The sequence below is a fragment of the Canis lupus genome, chromosome 29, assembly GCF_011100685.1.
Source record: "Canis lupus familiaris isolate Mischka breed German Shepherd chromosome 29, alternate assembly UU_Cfam_GSD_1.0, whole genome shotgun sequence".
Lineage (NCBI taxonomy): Eukaryota > Metazoa > Chordata > Mammalia > Carnivora > Canidae > Canis > Canis lupus.
Genome location: NC_049250.1, coordinates 28,003,382 through 28,023,885, shown reverse-complemented (window position 1 = coordinate 28,023,885; position 20,504 = coordinate 28,003,382). Strand labels below are relative to the sequence as shown.

Below are 20,504 nucleotides of genomic sequence, written 5' to 3'. Positions count from 1 at the left end.
AAGCAGTCTGAGTGAAGGATAGGATGAAGGCCTGTGGCTAGGACAAAGAGAGGTCTTCTATTAGGGTTTTTTTAAGTGCTTTGGTATAACCAACCCACATTCAGAATACCTTCTATGTCTTGACCCACAACCCTCATCAATACAAATAACAATCATTGAGGCAGGATTCTGTGAAAACAGAACGTATCTTTACTATTCATGGTGTATTCTGATATATCATTCCATTTGTTCTTTTTAAAATGCTCGTTTGGTACTGCTAAATGGATTTTCACAGTCCATGGTTTGAAAAACTGACTTCTAATTTTCAGAATCTGGAATGTAAGTTCCATTAGGGATGTGAGTCTTTTTTGATCACTGTTCTTCCCTACGACCTGAGGCCAAGAGAGGTGTTGTAAAGCCCCAAATCACAAAGCTCAGCCCCCATTGGGTCTCACACTCATCCCTCTGCCGCCAAGCTAGTGTTTTTTTACTTCTTGATCTCATTCTCTTGGCATCTTTGGTGATGGATATTATAGAACAGGTTAATCATTCCAGGTGTAAGCTCTCGTCCATCGAGGACTTTACCATGGGGGGTAGCGTGTTGATTGCTTATGCCCCACTTTGACATGGACTCCATTGGTTTTTGCACTTGATGGTCAGCACAGCCGTCTCTCTCTCTCGCTAGTGTCCTGTGCTGCATTTTCTCATCCCTTCAGTGAACACCTACAAAGATAATTTCCCAAGTCCTTTTTATGTAGAACCACTCTTCCTCTTAATTTTTTTTTTTTTTTAATTACAGAAAGACGCAGCTCCGTTGTATGAAACACCTTTGGTTATTTCTAGTGACTTCAGGAAATAGGAGTAGGAAGCCATTTAAACATCTGACATTTTAGTTTTATGCTGTCATATTTGAAACTCTAAAACCAAACTAGAATTCCTTAGCTCAGAGTCCTTCTTTTCATATCTGTCTTATTACCTTTTTGGTTTCTACTCTGTGTCATTCTCACTTCTTTTTAGGGAAGTCATTATTACTTCTTGAAAGTTACGTGTAATTACTTGTGAAGGTCTTCAAGAGCAGATAACGTGGTTTACAAAGTAAAAATCAGAGCAGAATTGAAGTTATGAAGAACTTATTCCTACAGAGGAAATTTAAGAATGGAAATGACACCCTCCCTGGGGACCCCTACATTGCTCCATGGCTGACCTTTGATCTGTCTTTTGTTGAGTTGTCCTAGTTACTCATTTTACACTTGATTGGGGTTGGGAGAACAGATGGTTCTGAAGTAATCACCTGAAGATCCCTCCCCCTCTTTTTTTTAAGATGAAAGAGACTTAAGGGTCAGTTTAGGAATTTCTGGAGGAGGTGAGTAAAGCATTTGAAAATACTGATGTGTTCTACCTTAGTGATCTTTCCTTCCTCCTCCACTCTTTCTGTGAGGTTTTGGGAGGGTGACCTTTTTGGGTTGCAAGTTGACCTCTGACCAGGGCTCTGCTTTCAGAGCCCTCTCTGCCCATCTGGGTCCCAGCTCTCTTTTCCCTTCTGGCCTGAGAGCTGCCTGCCTCCCCTCCTCAACCCACTTCCAGTCCTCTTCAGTGGCCCTGATACTGCCCAGTTCATCTCTTGGGTTCTGGTTCTTTTTTTTTTTTTTGGTTCTGGTTCTTTCCCCAGATGGAGTGGGTCAAGGTTCCTCAGCTTTTTGTTCCTTGCTGCCCCAATGACAATTAGTAGACTCATTTTTCTCTCCTTCTCTTGTACTGTATCACCACCGGCAAATATGGAAAGATTATATCCTTAAGAAATACAGCGTTTTCATGGCCTGTGCTTCTGAATTGCTTTCTTCTGAAGATAATCTGTGTCAAATAGCAGGTACTTCCCCCCCCCCCCCCCCCCCCCCCCGCCTGCAGGCCTTCTGGCCATGCCTAGAGCCAATTTTGAGATGATTCTGGTTGTCACAACAGCACTTATCTTTGGGGACGTCAAGTGGGTGAATGCCTGCATGCCACATGGGGTGATGCACAGGACAGCCCCAACCACAGTGCTGCTGCTCGAAATGCCCCCTTGTGCTATGCTTGAGAAGCCCTGTGTTAAATAGATCTTTTGTGTTTAGGGGTTCTTTCTTTCTTTCTTTCTTTTTTAAAGATTTTATTTATTCATGAGAGACACACAGAGGTGGAGACTCAGGCAGAGGGAGAAGCTGTGGGGAGCCCGATGCAGAACTCGATCCCAGGACCCCAGGATCACACCCTGAGCCGAAGGCAGACACTCAACCGCTGAGCCACCCAGGTGCCCCTGTGTTTAGGGTTTCTTACGAGAGAGAAGGGTCTTGCTTGTTTAGGATCTGACTTTGTTGTGAGGACTTCCAAATATTCCTCCTGCCTCTGCTGGGATTTTATTACATTTGGAACAGAGAAGACCCAGAGAGCGGAGTCTTCTCTGCACAGACTTCTAACAGGGAAAATATCTTTGTATTGTGATCTTTTTGGATAGTACCACTAAAGACATTTTGAACTGTGCGTTGTATCTCTTTTTGTGTCCCTAGGTTTTTTTTTTTTTTTTAAAAAGGCATATATTTATTTATTCTTGCTTGTGCTTATGTAAAACAACCCTTAGAAACTAAAATTTCTTATTCCTACCTTGGTCCTAAAGCCTTTGTAGCCTCTTTAAAGGCTGTGTAAAGAAGGTATATACGTCCATATAAATAAAAACCTCCAGATTTATTTATTTATTTATTTATTTGGGAGAGAGAGCAGAATGAGAGAGGGGGCAGAGGGAGAGGGAGAAGCAGACTCCCCCACTGAGTGGGGAGCCCCATGTGGTGCTCAATCCCAGGACCCTGAGATCATGACCTTAGCCAAAGGCAGATGCTTAACCTACTGAGCCACCTAGGTGCCCTTTTATTTATTTTTTTGAAGATTTTATTTATTTATTTATGAGAGACAGTGAGAGGCAGAGAAAGAGGAAGAAGCAGGCTCCCCATGGAGCAGGGTATCCCATGCAGGACTCGATCCTAGGACCCTGGATCGCAACTTGAGTTGAAGGCAGATGCTTAGCCAACTGAGCTGGATATCCAGGTATCCCGTGTATACAGTTTAATTTCGTAGAGAAGCTTCTAGGGCTCTTGTGTAGTCCTCATGTTAACTAAGTAAGCAAATATCTCAGCTTACTTCCTCTGCATCTTCTTCTCTTCTAAGTGTGTATCTTGGGAGCAGCTGACATCATATTTTTCCCTCTGTAATATCACTTGTGCTCCCCCCCCCCCCCATAAAGGTATGGTGCGTTTGGCTGTGAACACACTTTGCCTGTAATAGTGAAGGTATATGACCTCCAGATGTAACAATCTTGGTATAGATTATGTGTGAGACAGAAGTTGTATTTCTTTAGAGAATGACATTTCATGTGTTTTATTTTATTTAAAAAATTAAAAAAAATTATGTCTGCTTTAAATAGAAAGCCTTGTGTAGGTGAAGCAGTGAAATAAGAATGAGGTATAAAATAAAAATCTTGGGACGCCTGGGTGGCTCAGCAGTTTGGCACCTTGCCTTCGGCCCAGGGAGCAATCCTGGGGCCCCGGGATCGAGTCCCACGTCGGGCTCCCTGCATGGAGCCTGCTTCTCTCAGCCTGTGTCTCTGCCTCTCTCTCTCTGTGTCTCTCATGAATAAATAAATACAAATCTTTTTAAAAAAAATAAAAATCTCAAGATACAATGACAGCGTAGGGACACCGAGTTCTTATCTCTAACTCAACTGTGTACCTTCGTGTAATTTATTTATTTGGAGCATGCTAATGAGTGTCTGTGTACCAGATACAATGCTGGGCTGAAGATGCAGGACTGGAGCACAGTGCTGAGGTCAAATGTTGCCCAGCCCATCAGGCTGTGTCCTAAGTGCAGTAGACATTATAGCATGTTGTACCCAGAGCGGAACCTGGACACAGGATCCAGGGAAAGCTTACAAGAACAGGAGACACTTAAAACTGATTTATTGAAGTGAATATGACTTGGAAATAAGGAGGGGGTTTCCAGAAGTGAAAATAAGATGTGCAAACATGTTTTTTTTTTTTAAAAAAAAGAACATGATTTGGGAAAGAGACAGTGGAAGTTGTGTGTGTGTGTGTGTTTTGAGACAGTGGAAGTTGTTGTACAACATTGTGAATGTTGTTTGTGCCACTGAATTGTATGCTTAAAAATGGATTAGGATGGCAACTTTTATTTTGCATATTTTACCATAAAAATGGGCAAAAAACGTAGGGGAGGCAGTTTTACTTTTTGAGTTAATATGTTGCTTTAAAAAAAAAAAAAAAAGCATGTCTTCATAGGGACTGCAGGTTGGGAAAGGTAGTGAGTGTGTTGGGTGGGTATTGTCAGATTGTCAAGATTGTCCAGAGCAAGATTGCCCTAGATTGTCCAGAGAAATAAGAGGTGGGAAGCCCTGGAGGGATTTAAGACAAGGGAGTGCCATGGTCAGAGTCCTACATTAGAAGCTTACTCTGATGGCAGGGTGGTGAATGGATTGGAGGGAAGGACACCATCAGGGAGCTTTAGGGGCAAGAATCTGAGCAAGGCATCGTGAGAGCCTGAATCAAGGCAAGAGTGGTAGGTTTGGAGGGGAGGCATGAAGGAGATGCCTGGGGGAGTGAGATGAAGCCATATCTCAGATGTAAGACAAATCTGGGGCGATTGGATGGGGAGATAACACAGGAACGGAGATTCCAGACCAAGGTTCAGTGCTGATGCCTTGGAGACATCAAATGACATCGCGATTGACAACTGTCATGTTGAGGATGCAGAGGAGAGGCAGATGCCAGGTGATGGGGTTGAAGAGAGATGGGGAATGAGGGGACCTGTGAGCCATGCTTCATGGGTGAGGAGATAGGAAGTAACTGGGAAGACTTGTAGCACATGGAGAAGTGGGGCAGTAGTACATCCCTACTGAACATCTAACATGTGCCCGCTCTCCATGTTCATAATCCTTTAAAGTGTTCTTAGAAAACTCTGGAGAGGCAGGTGGTATTTTGTGTTGTTTTTTAAATATGCAAGGGGTTTTTTGAGGGCTCAGCTTCCTAGGGCTGCCATAATAAAGTGCCCCAAATAGAGTGACTTAAGAGAAATGTGTTCTATCTCTGTTCTGGAGGCTAGAAATCCAAAATGAAGGTGTCAGTGGGGCCATGCTCCCTCTGTAGGGAAATTCTTCCTTGCCTCATTCTAGCTTCTGGCAGTTGCTGGCAGTCCTGGCATTCTGTGGCTTGCAGCTATATCCCTCCAGTCTGCCTCTATTATCATGTGGAGTTGTCCCTGGGCCTCTATGGGCTCATATATTTCCATGTTGTTTGCTCTGGGTTTCTGTGTCTAGATTTCCTTCTTCTTATAAGGACACATTGGGTTATGGCCCACCCTGATATACTGTGATTTCATCTTGACTATATTTGCAAAAACCCGTTTCCAAACAAAAACACATTTGTGGGTCCTGGGTGTTAGGAAATGAAATGTGTCTTTTTGGGGGACACAAGTCAACCTACAGAACCATCTAATTTCAAAGTTCCTGCTTTATCTACTCTTTAAAAAAAAAATCTCTGCCCCATTTCCTCATCTTACTTAATAAAATGTTTAAATAAAATGATGCAAAATTTCTCAGATCTGAAATTATTTAAAAAAATGGCTAAGGAGTTTTTAAATGATAGTTGTAGAAGGTCTTGAGGAGAAGCAGTTGGTCTTAATTGAGTCAAAGGTCAAAGGTGAACCAAAGGGAAATGTTTGGGTGGGTGCTCCAATATGGGGTGGCATGGGCTGCCTCCATAGCACTTGAGCAGAAAGATACTCACCAAACTCTTAATCATGGTTTAATTTTAATTGTAGGTTCAAAATTTGTATTTTAAAAAAATACCTGGTTGACATTTTTGGCAGTATTTGTCAAATAGATGGGTATGCATGGGAACGTAAAGAGAACTTGATTTGAATAAATCTTTAACCAGTCAGTTCAAATAAAGCATTAACATTTGCTCTGTTCTTGGCACCGTGAGCATTGAAATGAAAAGATACGGCTGTGACATCAGGACTTTATAGTGTGCACCTAGAGACATGTTCAAGGCTGAACTCTTTTTCCATTGATCTTTGCTCTTCCCTGTCATGCTTGTTCATCACACACATTTCCACTAAAGCCAGACACCTAAGCACTTCGTTTTCCTCAAGTTGCTAACAAGTTCTCAGGAGTGTGGAGTATCATACTTCATTTCTTCCAAGACACCATGGATGTTAGGATGTACCACTATAGGATTTGTTGAGGAAGGGGGAAAATTGCTGCAAGTTAAAAGACTAAAGACACTGCTTTAAAATTGTTTTTAATGCAGGGCAGCTCTGGTGGCTCAGTGGCTTAGCGCCGTCTTCAGCCCGGGGTGCGATCCTGGAGACCCGGGATCGAGTCCCACGTCGGGCTCCCTGCATGGAGCCTGCTTCTCCCTCTCCCTCTGCTTGTGTCTCTGCCCCCCCCCCCCCCCCCGTGTGTGTCTGTCATGAATAAATAAATAAAAAATCTTTTAAAAAAAGATTAACAAAAAAAAATTTTTTTTTTTATTTTTTATTTTTTTTATTTTTTTTATTTTATGATAGTCAGAGAGAGAGAGGCAGAGACACAGGCAGAGGGAGAAGCAGGCTCCATGCACCGGGAGCCCGACGTGGGACTCGATCCCGGATCTCCAGGATCGCGCCCTGGGCCAAAGGCAGGTGCTAAACCGCTGCGCCACCCAGGGATCCCCAAAAATAAAAAATTTTTAATGCTTATTGACATCCTTTTTGATTTACTCAGACATACATGTTGACCGTAACACTCCTGTGCTTATTTTTTAGAGTAAAACCAAGTTTACCTCCAGAAACATCTTCAAATGCATTATCTAACTTAACCAGAATTGCTTTTCACCTGGCAATAATCCATGTCTTGCTTTATTTTTCTCAGCATGTAATGTTTGTGATGCAGACTTTGCTGAAGGAGAAGTGTGTGATTTTCTAAGCCCCTGACACCCATTTTGCAAGTTTTGGAGCATGTTTACCAGTGATAAACTGCTATGCCATAAGGACCGCTTAACTGGTTGGCTGTTCAGTGCATCTCAAGTTCAGAATTTAATTGTGTCCTCGGATTGAGGGGGCATGGTCTCCTGGTCTCTGATTGAGGGAGCATGGTCCTCCTGGTCTCTGTTCCTCTTCCCTGTTGCCCACTCTTGACAGTGGGACTCTCACCTGGGTGCCCGACCATTGGCCTGCCAATGGGCTCCCAGCTCTCTCTGCTCCATAACTCCTCGGAGGGGAGGCAGGTGGGCTATCTGTTTGCACAGCTACAGGAATGAAGGAGGTGGCCAGAATAGTAATAACCAGAAGGAACAAATTATCCCCAATTTTTAGTCGCTTGGGCTGGATAATGGTACCTGTGACTTCAGCTGGGGATCCACATGTGCTCTTCCACCCTGGGGGAAGTTGGAAGTCCCTGTGTAGAAGGCTCCAGCCCTCTGCCTACTGCTTGCCCGTCGTGGCTTCTGTGACCTTTGTCCTCCCTGCTCATTGGAATTTCTCTAAGAAAAAGTGTACGTGAAAGAGCAAGAGTTTGGAGTCAGATAAACCCACATTTTAATCTCACCTGTGATTCTGGGCAAATGACTAACCGCAGAGGGTCTCACTTTCCCAGTGGAAATAAATAATCCTCCTTTCATCAGGTGTTGGTTATAAGATGTTTTTTCAAAAATGAGGTAATGTGAATCTCCCTGGTTGGTGTATTAGATCTCAACAAATATCAATCATATTTTGTCCTTCTTTGTCATCTTTTAAAAATGGTTTCTCAGGGCAGCCCTGGTGGCTCAGTGGTTTAGTGCCGCCTTCGGCCCAGGGTGTGATCCTGGAGACCTGGGATTGAGTCAGTCCCACATCGGGCTCCCTCCGTGGAGCCTGCTTCTCCCTCCGCCTGTGTCTCTGCCTCTCTCTGTCTCTGTGCCTCTCATGAATAAATAAATAAAATCTTTAAAAACAATAAAAATGGTTTCCCATCAGATTCTGAGGAGAAACATTAAAATTAATGATTGAATAAGAATTGTTTTTGGGAGTATTTATAGTTTTAAGGAATTATATGTTAAAATGCTCCCGTTTCCCAACTTGTGTTGTGAATGAGAAGTTAATTTTTTTTTCTCCCCAAAGCCAGACTCTGCCTCTACAATAAATATTGCACTCTTACTGAACATATGGGAAATTGGATAATACTTAGAAAAACTTGTAAGGCTCCAGGTTTGGAGAAATTGTACATTTGGAAATGAAGAAGATTGCTTTTGATCTGGTTGGTCAGGTTCATTTCCTTTGTACAGGGTCTTTATTATTGCTTCTAGATATCCTACAAGTTTGAGCTTCAGCTCCCTGCTCTTTTCTTCATTTGTATTATAGAAATCAGTGATTTTAAGCATATACTTTCACATCAAGCTGTTGAGGTTCAGAATTGTAACCCCACCATGGATTCAGGTGCTGCCATGGGCAAGTTGCTTAACCTCTAAGCTTGTCTTCCCCTCTGGAAATGGGGATGGGGATCCCTGCATCATAGCAGTGTTGTACACAAATGATGTAATATATTTGGACTACTTAGTTTAGATTTGAATATATACGGAATGCACTCTGAGGGGGTGGCTGTGGTTATTAATAATTATCCTAAGTCATGATTGTCATGTTTTGCCAGTGATTTTGACATCTACCTTTCTGTTCTCCCTTTGTATTCTTCATTTTCCATCCCCCCCCAGTCTGATTACCCTAAAACAAACCACACCTTAAAATTGTAATGTTGATAATTTGCTGCCACCTACAGGCTAATATGGAAAAAGCAGAACCTGTAATTCCTATGTTACTAATGATTCCTAATATAAAATCTCAAGGTCCGAGCCAACTGTGGACAACTACATGACCCCCTTTTCTGAGACATTTATTTTCTCTGCTAGCCTAACTAAATACTTGAATAGTATCAATCCCCCCTAGATTCTTTTTGGAAGTGGGCATTTGTGCCTAAAGCATTATTAGTAGTTAGATATTCCATTTTTTCCCCTTAAGCAGTTTTGCAAACTATTAAAAGACATGAAAGAGCCCTTGCTAAAAAGCAACAAAAAGCAGAGTTTTGTTAGATTTTTTTGAGTCCTGTTCTAGTTGGAGACTTGAAAAGTTAGAACAAAACCTTAAAAATGAAGAGTATTCATAATGAACTCTGTTGTAGTTCTGACTATATTGTCTTATGTGCTTCTACTATATACTCCCCTTCCACCCTCAATCTTGGACTCTCTTGTCACATAATCTGGTATAGGGGATAAATTTGCAAGTGTACATGGACCCTCCTCAGTGATTTCTGACTGTACGTACCTTATCTGTAGTTTGATTTGGCTGGAGTTGGAGTATGAGGGTTCCAATGACAGATAGCAGGGGATGGGTCCAGTAAGTCCTGCGTGCTAAGCTACGGGGTTGAGTTTTGTCTTGAAAACAACAGGGAACCAACCACTAGAGGATTGCAAACTAGAGAGTGACACGATCAGATTTCTAGCATAGAAATATGACTTGAGCAGCCTGAAGATATTTTAGAGGGGGCCTACAGAAGCAATTACTCATTGGCCTTTTTCATCTACTGATTGTACCTGTCACGTATTGTCTGTGCATTAGAAGACTCAATCATATTTTGTTTGCTGCTCCAGTTTGTGGTTTTTTTTTTTTTAGTTGTTTTCTTTGTATTGCTTTTTATTCCTTTCACAGTTCTGTAAACGCCCCTCGAGTGGGCACTGTTTTGGCATGTTATGCTCATGATTGTTGCTGTTATGATTATTAAGGGCCATTAGCAGTTTATATGCAACAGACCCCGTAAAGGGTGTCTCTGTACCTTTTCCACAGTGTGCATACACATTGTGTCATTGATTCATATACTTCTTTTAGGCTTGCCATGGCGCTGGCTGCTTGTTGAACAGCGTGGTTTATTCTCTCTCCTGCCTTTCTGCCTGCCCGTGAAGTCTGTCATCTGCTGCCTGGCATCCTGATTTGGGCGTGATGCCACATTGCTGCTATGGCTGAACTAGCTCTTCTCAGAAATGGGTGTGGGGTGGTGGGGCTCTGCGTCTGCTGTAATGCCCACTGGCAGAAAGAGGCGAAGAGCAGGAAAAGGAGGAGACTTTTCCCTGGTTCCCTGCACAAAAAAAAATCTGTTGCCAGAGGAGACTGTGAAAACCCAAACCTCTGTGATATAGGAATGTATGGGCAGAACTGTGACTAGGGTAAGGCAAGGGGGGCCAGCAGCCACCTGCCTTAGCTGTAAAAAATTTTTAAAAGATTTTCTTTATTTATTCATGAGAGACACACAGGGAGAGGCAGAGACATCGGTAGGGGGAGAAGCAGGCTCCCTGCAGGGAGCCCAATGTGGAACTCGATCCCAGGACCCTGAGATCACAACCTGAGCCAAAGGCAAGACGCTCAACCACTCAGCCACCGAGGTGCCCCTAGCTGTAAATTTAATAGGGCACCAAAATGCTCTGCAGTCGAGACCAATAATATGTTAACATAGTATTCAAAAAAATTAAGATGAAATCATGATGAACAAAATACGAAACTTTTAAATAAAGACAAGATCAGGAACGGTACTGTGCAAAGCCAATTTGGAGGCTGAGGTGGAAGGAAAAATTCAACAATACTGAGCCTGTCTATTTAAAATTGTGATATTTTGGGGCAGACTGGTGGTTTAGCGCCGCCTTCAGCCCAGGGCGTGATCCTGGAGACCCGGGATCCAGTTGCACATCAGGCTCCCTGCATGGAGCCTGCTTCTCCCTCTGCCTGTGTCTCTGCGCCTCTCTCTCTCTCTCTCTCTCATGAATAAATAAATAAAATCTTTAAAAAGAAAATTGTGATATTTTGTTCGTTATAGATTCTTTGAATTAACTTTTCTAAAAATATTACATGAAAATATTATTTATATTGAGTTTTTTGGTACCACCTTAAATTCTGCACCCAAGGTTTGTGGGTAGGGGTGCCTTGCTGGCCTCTCACCCTAGCCTTGAGCATGGGTGGTTGGGCAGAAGAGAAGGGAGAATTGCAGAGGGTCAGATGCCTCCTTGGCCACTTGAGAAATACCACATTCTTCCTGAAAGACCCATAGTGGTTGGCTTCATTCAAGGGGAGGGGCTGTGGCCGTATTGTTCTTAAATAATATGGAAAACTTCTGTGTTGCTGTTGGTCATTTCTGTATACATTAGGACTTTTTAAACGTTATCTGGATGATATATATGTAATATATATATTAATATATTTATTTTAAAAGCCACAAGGTGGTGTTTTCTATCTCCACTAACAATGGAAAGAAATGAAATACAATTTCTTTCTTGTTTTGGGGGGAGGAATAAAATTTCTGTAGGCTTTGAGTTTGTTCAGTTCTTGACTTGAGGTTAGGTGCTGGATTTGATTAGCAGAGGAAGCTAGAGACATTTACAAACCCCTTTCACTGTTAGTGTGAGTTACTAGTCATGCTGATTTACTAGCTTAGCATTTTAAGCCTTGCCAAGAGCCCATTCTTGGCCTCTTAACTCTTCTGCTTTGGAGTAACTATATTGTGACTGAGCAAAGGGACAGAAGCTAAGCAAATATGAATTCTAAATTCATTTTTGGCAGAGTATAATTTGGTGGTTTTTAGCGGTAGGTCAGACTTTTCTTTTGTCCTTTCCTGGGAGAGCCAGGTCATTTGAAGGTACAGAAAGTTGATGTGTGGATCCAGTCTAATTGGTTTTATTCTCGCTGGGGCAGTTAGAGGAGCCTAAGGGAGAATCTTATTTAGTTTTCATACTTTTTTTTTTTTTTTTAATCCTCAACAAGGTCTGCTGAGAACAGACCCAGTACCCGAGGAAGGAGAAGATGTTGTTGCCACAATTGGTGCCACAGAGACCCTATCAGAGGAGGAGCAAGAAGAGCTAAGAAGAGAACTTGCAAAGGTAAAGAAGCCTTCCTTTTGGAACTTCACGCTTTGCCCTTACAATGTCACTTAGATTTCTAAAGCACATGGTCACATCTCCTCATCGGTTCCAGGGGAGAGAAAGCAGCATGCATTTATGTCCAAGAGGTCTTGAGGGGGGGAGAAGAAATAGAGGAGCGTGATACCAGTTGGTTTTTATATGGAAAAAGGTATATAACGGGTGATGTGGGTCCGAGAAGTAGGATGTGAAGGAGGACCCAGGCAAGAGGAGTGCTAGAGATCACCTGAGGGGCTGCACCGAGTCTAACACACTTGCCTTTTCAGCTGCATCAGTGACTCTGTTCTCCCCTTTGCTGTGTTGTGGGTATAGGCACTTTAAACCTTCTTTCCCTCCCTCCCTCTCTCTCTCTCTGTCTTAAAATTCACTGTTTAAAAGTGCACAATGCAATGGCATTTAGCACATTCACAGCCTTGTGCAGCTGTCATCTTTGTGTAGTTTCAGAACATTTCCATCACACCCAGGGGAGACCTATACTCATTAAACTGGCATCCTCAATCAGTCGCCCCCCCCCTCATCCCCTGGCAACAATAATCTGCTTTATGTCTCATCTCTATGGATTTACTTATTCTGGATATTTTATTTAAGCAGAATCATATAATATGGTACTTTTTCTTTGTGGCTTCTTTCACTTGGCATAGTATTTTTGAGGTTCATTCTTACAGCATATATTGGCACTTTACTGTTTTTCTAAAAGAATGTATGTATGTATTTATTTATTTATTTATGAGAGAGCGAGCACACATGCATGTATGCACACAAGCATGAGTGGGGGGGAGGGGCGTGTGGGGGGAAGAGGGACAAGCAAACTCTGTGCTGAGTGTGGAGCCTGACACGGGCTTGACCCCACGACCCTGAGATGGTGACCTGAACCGAAATTGGGCCGAACTGAACAGCCCAGGCATCCCTGGTGCTTTATTATTTTTTATGGTTGAATGATACTCCATTATATCTATCTTCCATATTTTGTTTATCTGTTTGTGGTTTCCACATTGTAGATACTGAGCTAGGAACATTTGTGTAAACGTACTTGTTGAATACCTAAGTTTAGTTCTTTTGGGTATATACCTAGAACTGGAATTGCTGCATCAAATGTAATTCCATGTTTAACCTTTTTTTCCCCTACATTTTAAAAAAATTTGCATTCGATTTGCCAACATATGGTATAACACCCAGTGCTCATCCCATCAAGTGCCCTCCCCATGTTTAACTTTTTTGAGGAACTGCCAAACTATTTCCCCACAGCAGGGACACCATTTTATATCCCAGTCAGCAATTTGTCTACATCTTTGCCAACATTTGTTATTTTTGATCTTTCGAAGGAAGATTATGGATTATGGCCATCCTAGTGAGTGTAAAGTTGTATGTCATTAGTTTTGTATTTCCCTTATGACCAATGATATGGCAGCATTCATGTGCCTATTAGCATTTGTCTATCTTCTTTGGACAAATGTGTATTCAAATTCTTTGCCCAGTTTTTCTTTTAATTGTTTTTTGTTTGTTTTTTTGTTGTTGAGATATAAGAGCTCTTTATGTATTCTGTATATTGGACCCTTATCAGATATATGATTTGCAAGTATTTTCTCCTATTCTGTATGTTGTCTTTTCACTTTCTTCATAGTGTCTTTAGTTTTTTAAGATTTTATTTATTTATTGGAGAGCGAGAGAGCAAGCATGAGCAGGGGGAGGGCTAGAGGGAGAAGCAGACTCCTCTCTGTGGAACTCCAATCCCAGGACCCTGGGATCCTGACCTGAGCCAAAGGCAGATGCTTAACCACTGAGCGACCTAGGCACCCCTTGTTGAGGTTTTTTTTTTTTTTTTTAATTTTTATTTACTTATTTATTTTAATTTTTATTTATTTATTTTTTCCTTGTTGAGTATTTTTGCATCTATATTCATGAGAGATATTGGCCTACGATTTTCTTTTCTTGTGATGTTTTTGTCTGGCTTTTGTATTAGGGTAATTCTAGCATCTTAGAATGAGTTAGGAAGTTTTCCTTGGTCTTCTGTTTTGTGGAGGAGTTTAAGAAGGATTGGCATTAATTCTTTATTTATTTTATTTTATTTTTTAAAATATTTATTTTATGATAGACATAGAGAAGAGAGAGAGAGAGAGAGAGAGAGAGAGAGAGAGGCAGAGATACAGGAGGAGGGAGAAGCAGGCTCCATGCTGGGAGCCCGACGTGGGACTCGATCCTGGGACTCCAGGATCACGCCCTGGGCCAAAGGCAGGCGCTAAACCGCTGAGCCACCCAGGGATCCCTGGCATTAATTCTTTGAATGTTTGGTATAATTCACCATAAAGCCATCTAAGTCTTGAACTTTTCTTTGTTGGGAGATTTTTGATAATTAATTTAATCTGTTTACATATGATAGGTTTCTTCAGATTTTTCTGTTTCTTCTTGGGTCAGTTTAAATAATTTGTAAATTGCTAAGAATTTGTCCCTTTTTTTTTTTTTTTTTGAATTTGTCCCTTTCATCTAGGTCATCAAGTTTGTTGGCATACAGTTGTTCATAGTTTTCTCTTATAATCCTATGTCTAGTCTTGGCTTCTCTTCTCCTGGCTCTATGCCAAACATGGGGCTTGAATTCATGACCCTGAGATTGAGTTGAAAGCTCTACTGACTGGGCCAGTGAGGTGCCCTTGTCCTTTTTATTTCTTTAAAGTTGGTAGCCCTCCTCAGTGCCTGTCACCCAGTCTGAGGGGGGCACTTGACGGGATGAGCACTGGATGTTATGCTATATGTTGGCAAATTGAACTCCAATAAAAAATATACAAAAAAAAGGTGGTATCAATGTTGCTGCTTTCATTTTTTATTATAGTTATTTGTATCTTCTATTGTTTTTTTCTCTGTCAGTCTAGCTAAATAAAGGTTTACCAATTTTGTTGGTCTTTTTAAAGAATCAGGTTTTGATTTCATTGATTTTTCTCTTATTTGTGTTTTCTGTCTTATCTTCACTCTAATCTTGATCATTGCCTTCCTTCTGTTAGCTTTGGGGCTAATTTCCTTTTCTTCTTCTAGTTTGTTAAAGTGTAGAGTTAGATAATTGATTTGAGGTCTTTTTTTAAAAATATTTTATATATTTATTTGAGAGAGAGAAAGAACATAAGCAGGGAGCCCAATACTGCCAGGTTCCAGGACCCTAGAACACATCTTGAGCCAAAGGCAGATGCTCAACTGACTGAACCACCCAGGTGCCCCTACTTTCCAGTTTATATTGTGATTTCTTCTTTGCTCCATTGGTGGTTTAAGAGTGTGTTGTTTAATTTTCATAAATTATGGTATTTGCAGCTTTCCTTTTTTATAAATTTCAAGTTTCATTTCTTTGTGGTTGGAGAAAAAACTTCATATGATTTTTTTTTTTAAATTTACTTATGATAGTCAGATAGAGAGAGAGAGAGGCAGAGACATAGGCAGAGGGAGAAGCAGGCTCCATGCACCGGGAGCCTGACATGGGACTCCCGGGATCGCGCCCTGGGCCAAAGGCAGGCGCCAAACCGCTGCGCCACCCAGGGATCCCCTTCATATGATTTTAAATTTATTGAGATTTTTTTTTTTTTTTTTTTTTTGCCTAACATATACTCTGTGCTGGAGAATGTACATTTGGGGAAAATGTATATTCTACTGTTTTGGGGCACAGTGTTATATATATCTGTTAGATCCAGTTGGTTTATGGTGTTGTTCAAGTCTTCTGTTTTCTTATTGATGTATATGTTCTGTCCACTTGTTTACATAAGATTTTACTAACAAGTGGGGATAGGATGGGTAGGTTAGAGTGGTGATATGCCTTATGGAGGAGTAAGAATTAAAAATACCGTGTATTTAGTACATGCTATTTTAAAAAGAAGAAAAACAAAAGTACATTTTCCACAAGTTACATATATTTATTGTAGAAACATAAAAGAAAACTGAAGAAAATGAAAATTACTCACAGTGTGAAAGTTTAGATGATCTGTTTCCAGACATTTTTCTAGATATGTATTGTTATATTTCTGTACTTTTTTTTTTTATTTCTGTACTTTAAAAAGCCTTTTTAAAAAAAGGTCTATAACTTTTCCCCACTTAACTGGATTTCATAACAGTTTTTCATGCCAATAAAAAATTAATTTTAATTGTTGGATAGCCCATTTTTTCATTGCTGCAAGCTCATTTTTAATTAATGGACATATTTATAAACATTTAGGTTGTTTCCATTTCTTGCTATTATGTAATATTTTGGTGGAAACGTTTGCACATAATCCCTTATGCACTTCTCTAATTAGTACTCCTACAAAGAGGGTTCCTGGGTCTAGTAGTTTTTTCTTAAGGACACAGAGTCATTCCCATGTACACTGGTAGTACCAAAATGCTATTCAGAAAATTTCTCACAGTATATGAGAAAGCCATTTTTCCAAATCCTTGCCATTCTTGGTATTATTATTTTATTATCAGTAATACTAACATAATAGTAATAGTGCCTAGTGTCTTCAGATTGCTTGCTAAGCTGAACTCAGTGCATACATCATCTCATTTATTATCACAATAGTGTGAAGAGGCACATGCTATTATTTTTTATTTATTGAAAAAATTCTAGTATAACATGCTGTATCATAGTTTTAGGTATACAATATGGTAATTCCACAATTCTATACATTACTTAATACTATTAGTTATCATGACTTGATTGAGGAGGAAACAGGTTCTAAATCTCCGAGTAGATTATGTTATTGAACAATTCTCACCACTATCTAATTCTAAACATTTTCATCACCCAAAAAAGAAACCGTGTTCCCATTAGCAGTCACTCCCAGCCCTTTCCCTCCAACCCCTGGCAACCCCTAGTCTACTTTCTATTTTATAGATTTGCCCATTACAGGTATTTTGTATAAATGGAATCAGATAGTGTATGGTCTTTTGTGACTGGCTTCTTTCACTTAGTATTTTTTCAAGGTTCATCCATGTTATAATGCATATTAGTACTTCATTCTTTTTTATGGCTGAATTGTATAGCTATCTACCACATTTTGATTATCTATCAATTGTTGGATACTTAGGTTGTTTCCACTTTTTGGCTGTTATGAATGATGCTCCTGTGAATATTTCTGTGTACAGGTTTTTGGGTGGTTATATGCTATGTACCAGGGAATGGAATTCCTGAATCATATGGTAACTCTATGTTTAACTTCTTGAGAAACTGCCAGACTGTTTTGCTGCCAAACTGCACCATTCTACCTTCTCATCAGTAATGTAAAAGGGCCCCAATTTCTTTATGTCCTTGTCGACACTTGTCACTGTCTTTTTTATGATAGACATCCTAGTGAGTAAGAGTCTCTTTGAATTTTTCTAATTACTAATTAATGGTATTGAGCATTTTTTCATATGATGATTGATCATTTATGTATCTTTGGTGAAATGTCTATTTAAATCCTTTGTCCACTTTTATTTTATTTTTTTTTTCTTTGTCCACTTTTAATTGGATTATTTTTCTTATATTATTGAGTTATATGTGTTCTTTATATGTTATGAATACTAGATCTTATCAGATGTATTCTTTGTGCTTTAAGGTCGTTCTTTTATATATGTATTTTTTCCATATTTAAAAATATGTATTTTATATATATATGTCTGTGATATGTATATATTGAATTAAGGAATTGTAGCTATGATATGCTGAACTAGGTATGTTGGCAGCACAATCTAACCAACAAAAGTGGGGAATGCATTGGGTCAGATTTTTAGTGGTCTTTTCTCCAACTGTCATTAGGGAAAGGGAATCTTGAGAGAAGTGTCAAGGGGTAGAATATTTTATCTTTTAGGTCTGTTTTTTGGAGCATCTGAAAAATTGGGAGTTGGGATAGAGAGGGAGGTGTTGGAAAGCTAATAGTGTGCAATGAGAATTAGCCAGGAAACTGAGAAATGGAGCCCCCAAAACCTGGGTTGAAATTCTGGTTCCTACATTATTAGTTTGATGACTTAGGGCAAATCATTTAATTTACTTGATTTTGAACCTCATTCATTCGTTCTTGCCTTTTTATTTTCATATTCCACTTAAGTGACTTCCAAGACTAGCACAGAATGAGCGGTTCTTCCTGACAAGCACAGAGGGTTGTCTTTGTTCTGGACCTACATTCTAATTAATGCCATCTTAAGAACTGTGTGTGTTTTGCTAGCCACTTCACGTGTGATTTGTTCTTCTCTCCTTTTGTTGAGTACAATTTTTCTTCACTTTGTGTTCTGTAAAGATTTAATTGGCAGTGAGAAGAGTTTATTTAACAACACTAAATGTTGTTATTTTATTTTTTTAATTATTTACTCCAGGGAGGGGGAATGCAGAGGGTGAGGGACAAGCAAACTCTTGTCAACACAGGGCATGATCTCAGGATCCTGCTATCATGCATGACCTGAGACGAAACCAAGTCACTTAACCAACTAAGCCACCCACACGCGCTCACTATAGGTTGTTTTTAAAGGCCATGCTGTCTTTGAAATCTTAGAAATGAGAGGTCAAGGTTGAGAATATGGCTTTGCAACAAGCCAAGAGAAGCATCTTTCTAAGGGTCTTGAGTATTAATGACTATCCCACTTTTTCAACTTTCCAGGACAAAAGTTCTCTTCGTGTGAGGTCTGTCTCTGTGGGTCTGTCTCTTGCGCTCTGTTTTTCTGTTGCAGGCTTTTCTTTTGCTCTGTCAGTCTTTTTTGTTCTTTTTAGTTTCTGCATGTAGAGTTTTGGCCTCCTCAAATATATTTAAGCTTCCAAATCTCCTAATCTCACTTCCTCTTCTGTATTTTAGGGCATCTTTATCCAAGTCTTTTCAGCTACTATTCTCAGTGTTATCTCAGTTTCTCAAACTAGATTCCTGAATGACAGAGACTGTGATAAGTGGAGCATCTCTTTTTTCCAGCAGGCATATCCCTGGGTGGTGGCCACTTGACGGATTGGCTGTCCTTGGGTCAAGGGCCTATCTCTAACTGTCCAGCCTTAGCTGAGGTCCACATGGGACTTCTGTGGTGCTCTTTGTGGGGGGACAGTTTGATTCATTGAGAGCTGTGGTTTTGGCAGGCTCTGGGACAGACATTTCCAGTATAAACTTTTATGAAATATGTAGGAAGGTTGGATTTCGATTTGGCTTGGATGCACATGTTTTAGTGGGGAGTAGAGATTTGGTACACAAATATGAGATCTGTGGGTACTCAGGTGGACGTGTCCAGCTGGAAATGCAGACGAGAGGTCAGAAGAGTGGATGTTAGAATAATTTGAATATTATCTGTGTGGAGGTTTGAGCCCTAAGCTTCCATGGGATAACTAAGTAAGGAAGTATAGAGAGAGAGAGAAGAGAAGCCTAAGGACAATTCAAGATAGAAATATAAAGAAGAGAAAAGAGGGGTGCCTTGGGGGCTCAGCTGATTTAAGTGTCGACTCTCAATTTCTGCTCGGGTCATGATTTCAGGGTCATGAGATGGAGCCCCACGTCAGGCCCTGCACTGGGTATGGAGCCTGCTTGAGATTCTCTCTCTCCCTCTGCCCCTCCTGCCCACCCCCACTCATGTGTGTGCTCTCTCTCAAAAAAAAAAAAAAAAAAAAAGATAAAAAAAGAAGAGGAAAGAGAAGCTCTATAGTAGAGTTCAGCATGTAACCAGTTTACTAAACATGCTGTATGTTGTTTTCAGAGACGGATAAATGAATCAGAACATGTTTTTAAGTGACTCTTATAGAAGAATATTGAGAATAGTTTTGCACTAATAATCCTCACTTACTGAAGGACTCATGCTGTATTTTTACCCCAACCTCCTTCCTCATAGGTAGAAGAAGAAATCCAGACTCTGTCTCAAGTGTTAGCAGCAAAAGAGAAGCACCTAGCAGAGATCAAACGGAAACTTGGGATCAATTCACTACAGGAACTAAAACAGAACATTGCCAAAGGCTGGCAGGATGTGACAGCAACATCTGCGTACGTTCCCTTGATCATACATTTTTCTAGAGAACAGAGAACGTGAAGGACACTTCTGCTCCTTTTGTGTGGGGAGGGGAATTGAAAGGGGATGAGGCTTCTGCAACTTTTCTTTGTACGACACAGGGCCCTCCCAACCCAGTTCTCCAGTGTACCTGAGTCTTCTCTAACTCTGGTCTTCCAGACTGTTCTAGGGGATAGAAAGAAAACCAGCCTCGTCTGTGAGTTGAAGACATGGCATTTAAGTTCCCACAGTGTTATATATTGACTTGCCAGAAATGCACATGTGTCACATAGTCTTCAGAATGATCAAATAGGGTGGTAGGTGAGCTAGCCCGAAATAAGGAAGCAGGAGCAGGTGAGTCTTGAGGTAACAAAACTCAAAAATGTGGGGGCAGGATTTGAACTCAGGTTTGACCTGAGCCAGTCTTTCTTCATCCTGCTCTATAGGGAGCATAAGACTCGATTTATCGCCTCTGATAGGTGCTGGTGGCGAGGCCCACCCCTTAATCATCTTGTCTTTTTGATCACACAGATTTTGGTATGGCATCATCATGATGCAGTTTTGTTTCCCAGCATAAGGAGGAGCAAG

The 20,504-nt window shown here is 40.7% G+C and overlaps 1 protein-coding gene across 9 annotated transcripts in view; it reads left to right on the top strand.

Annotated features, from left to right (window-relative positions):
- The window catches only part of TPD52 (tumor protein D52), a 108,671-nt gene that overhangs the window by 68,335 nt on the left and 19,832 nt on the right, over positions 1 to 20,504 (top strand). For all 9 annotated transcript variants that reach the window (XM_038579588.1, XM_038579587.1, XM_038579581.1 and 6 more), the window contains exons 2-3: positions 11,827 to 11,942; positions 19,764 to 19,912. In XM_038579588.1, coding sequence (XP_038435516.1) covers positions 11,827 to 11,942; positions 19,764 to 19,912 — 265 coding nt within the window. The remainder of the gene's footprint in view (positions 1 to 11,826; positions 11,943 to 19,763; positions 19,913 to 20,504) is intronic.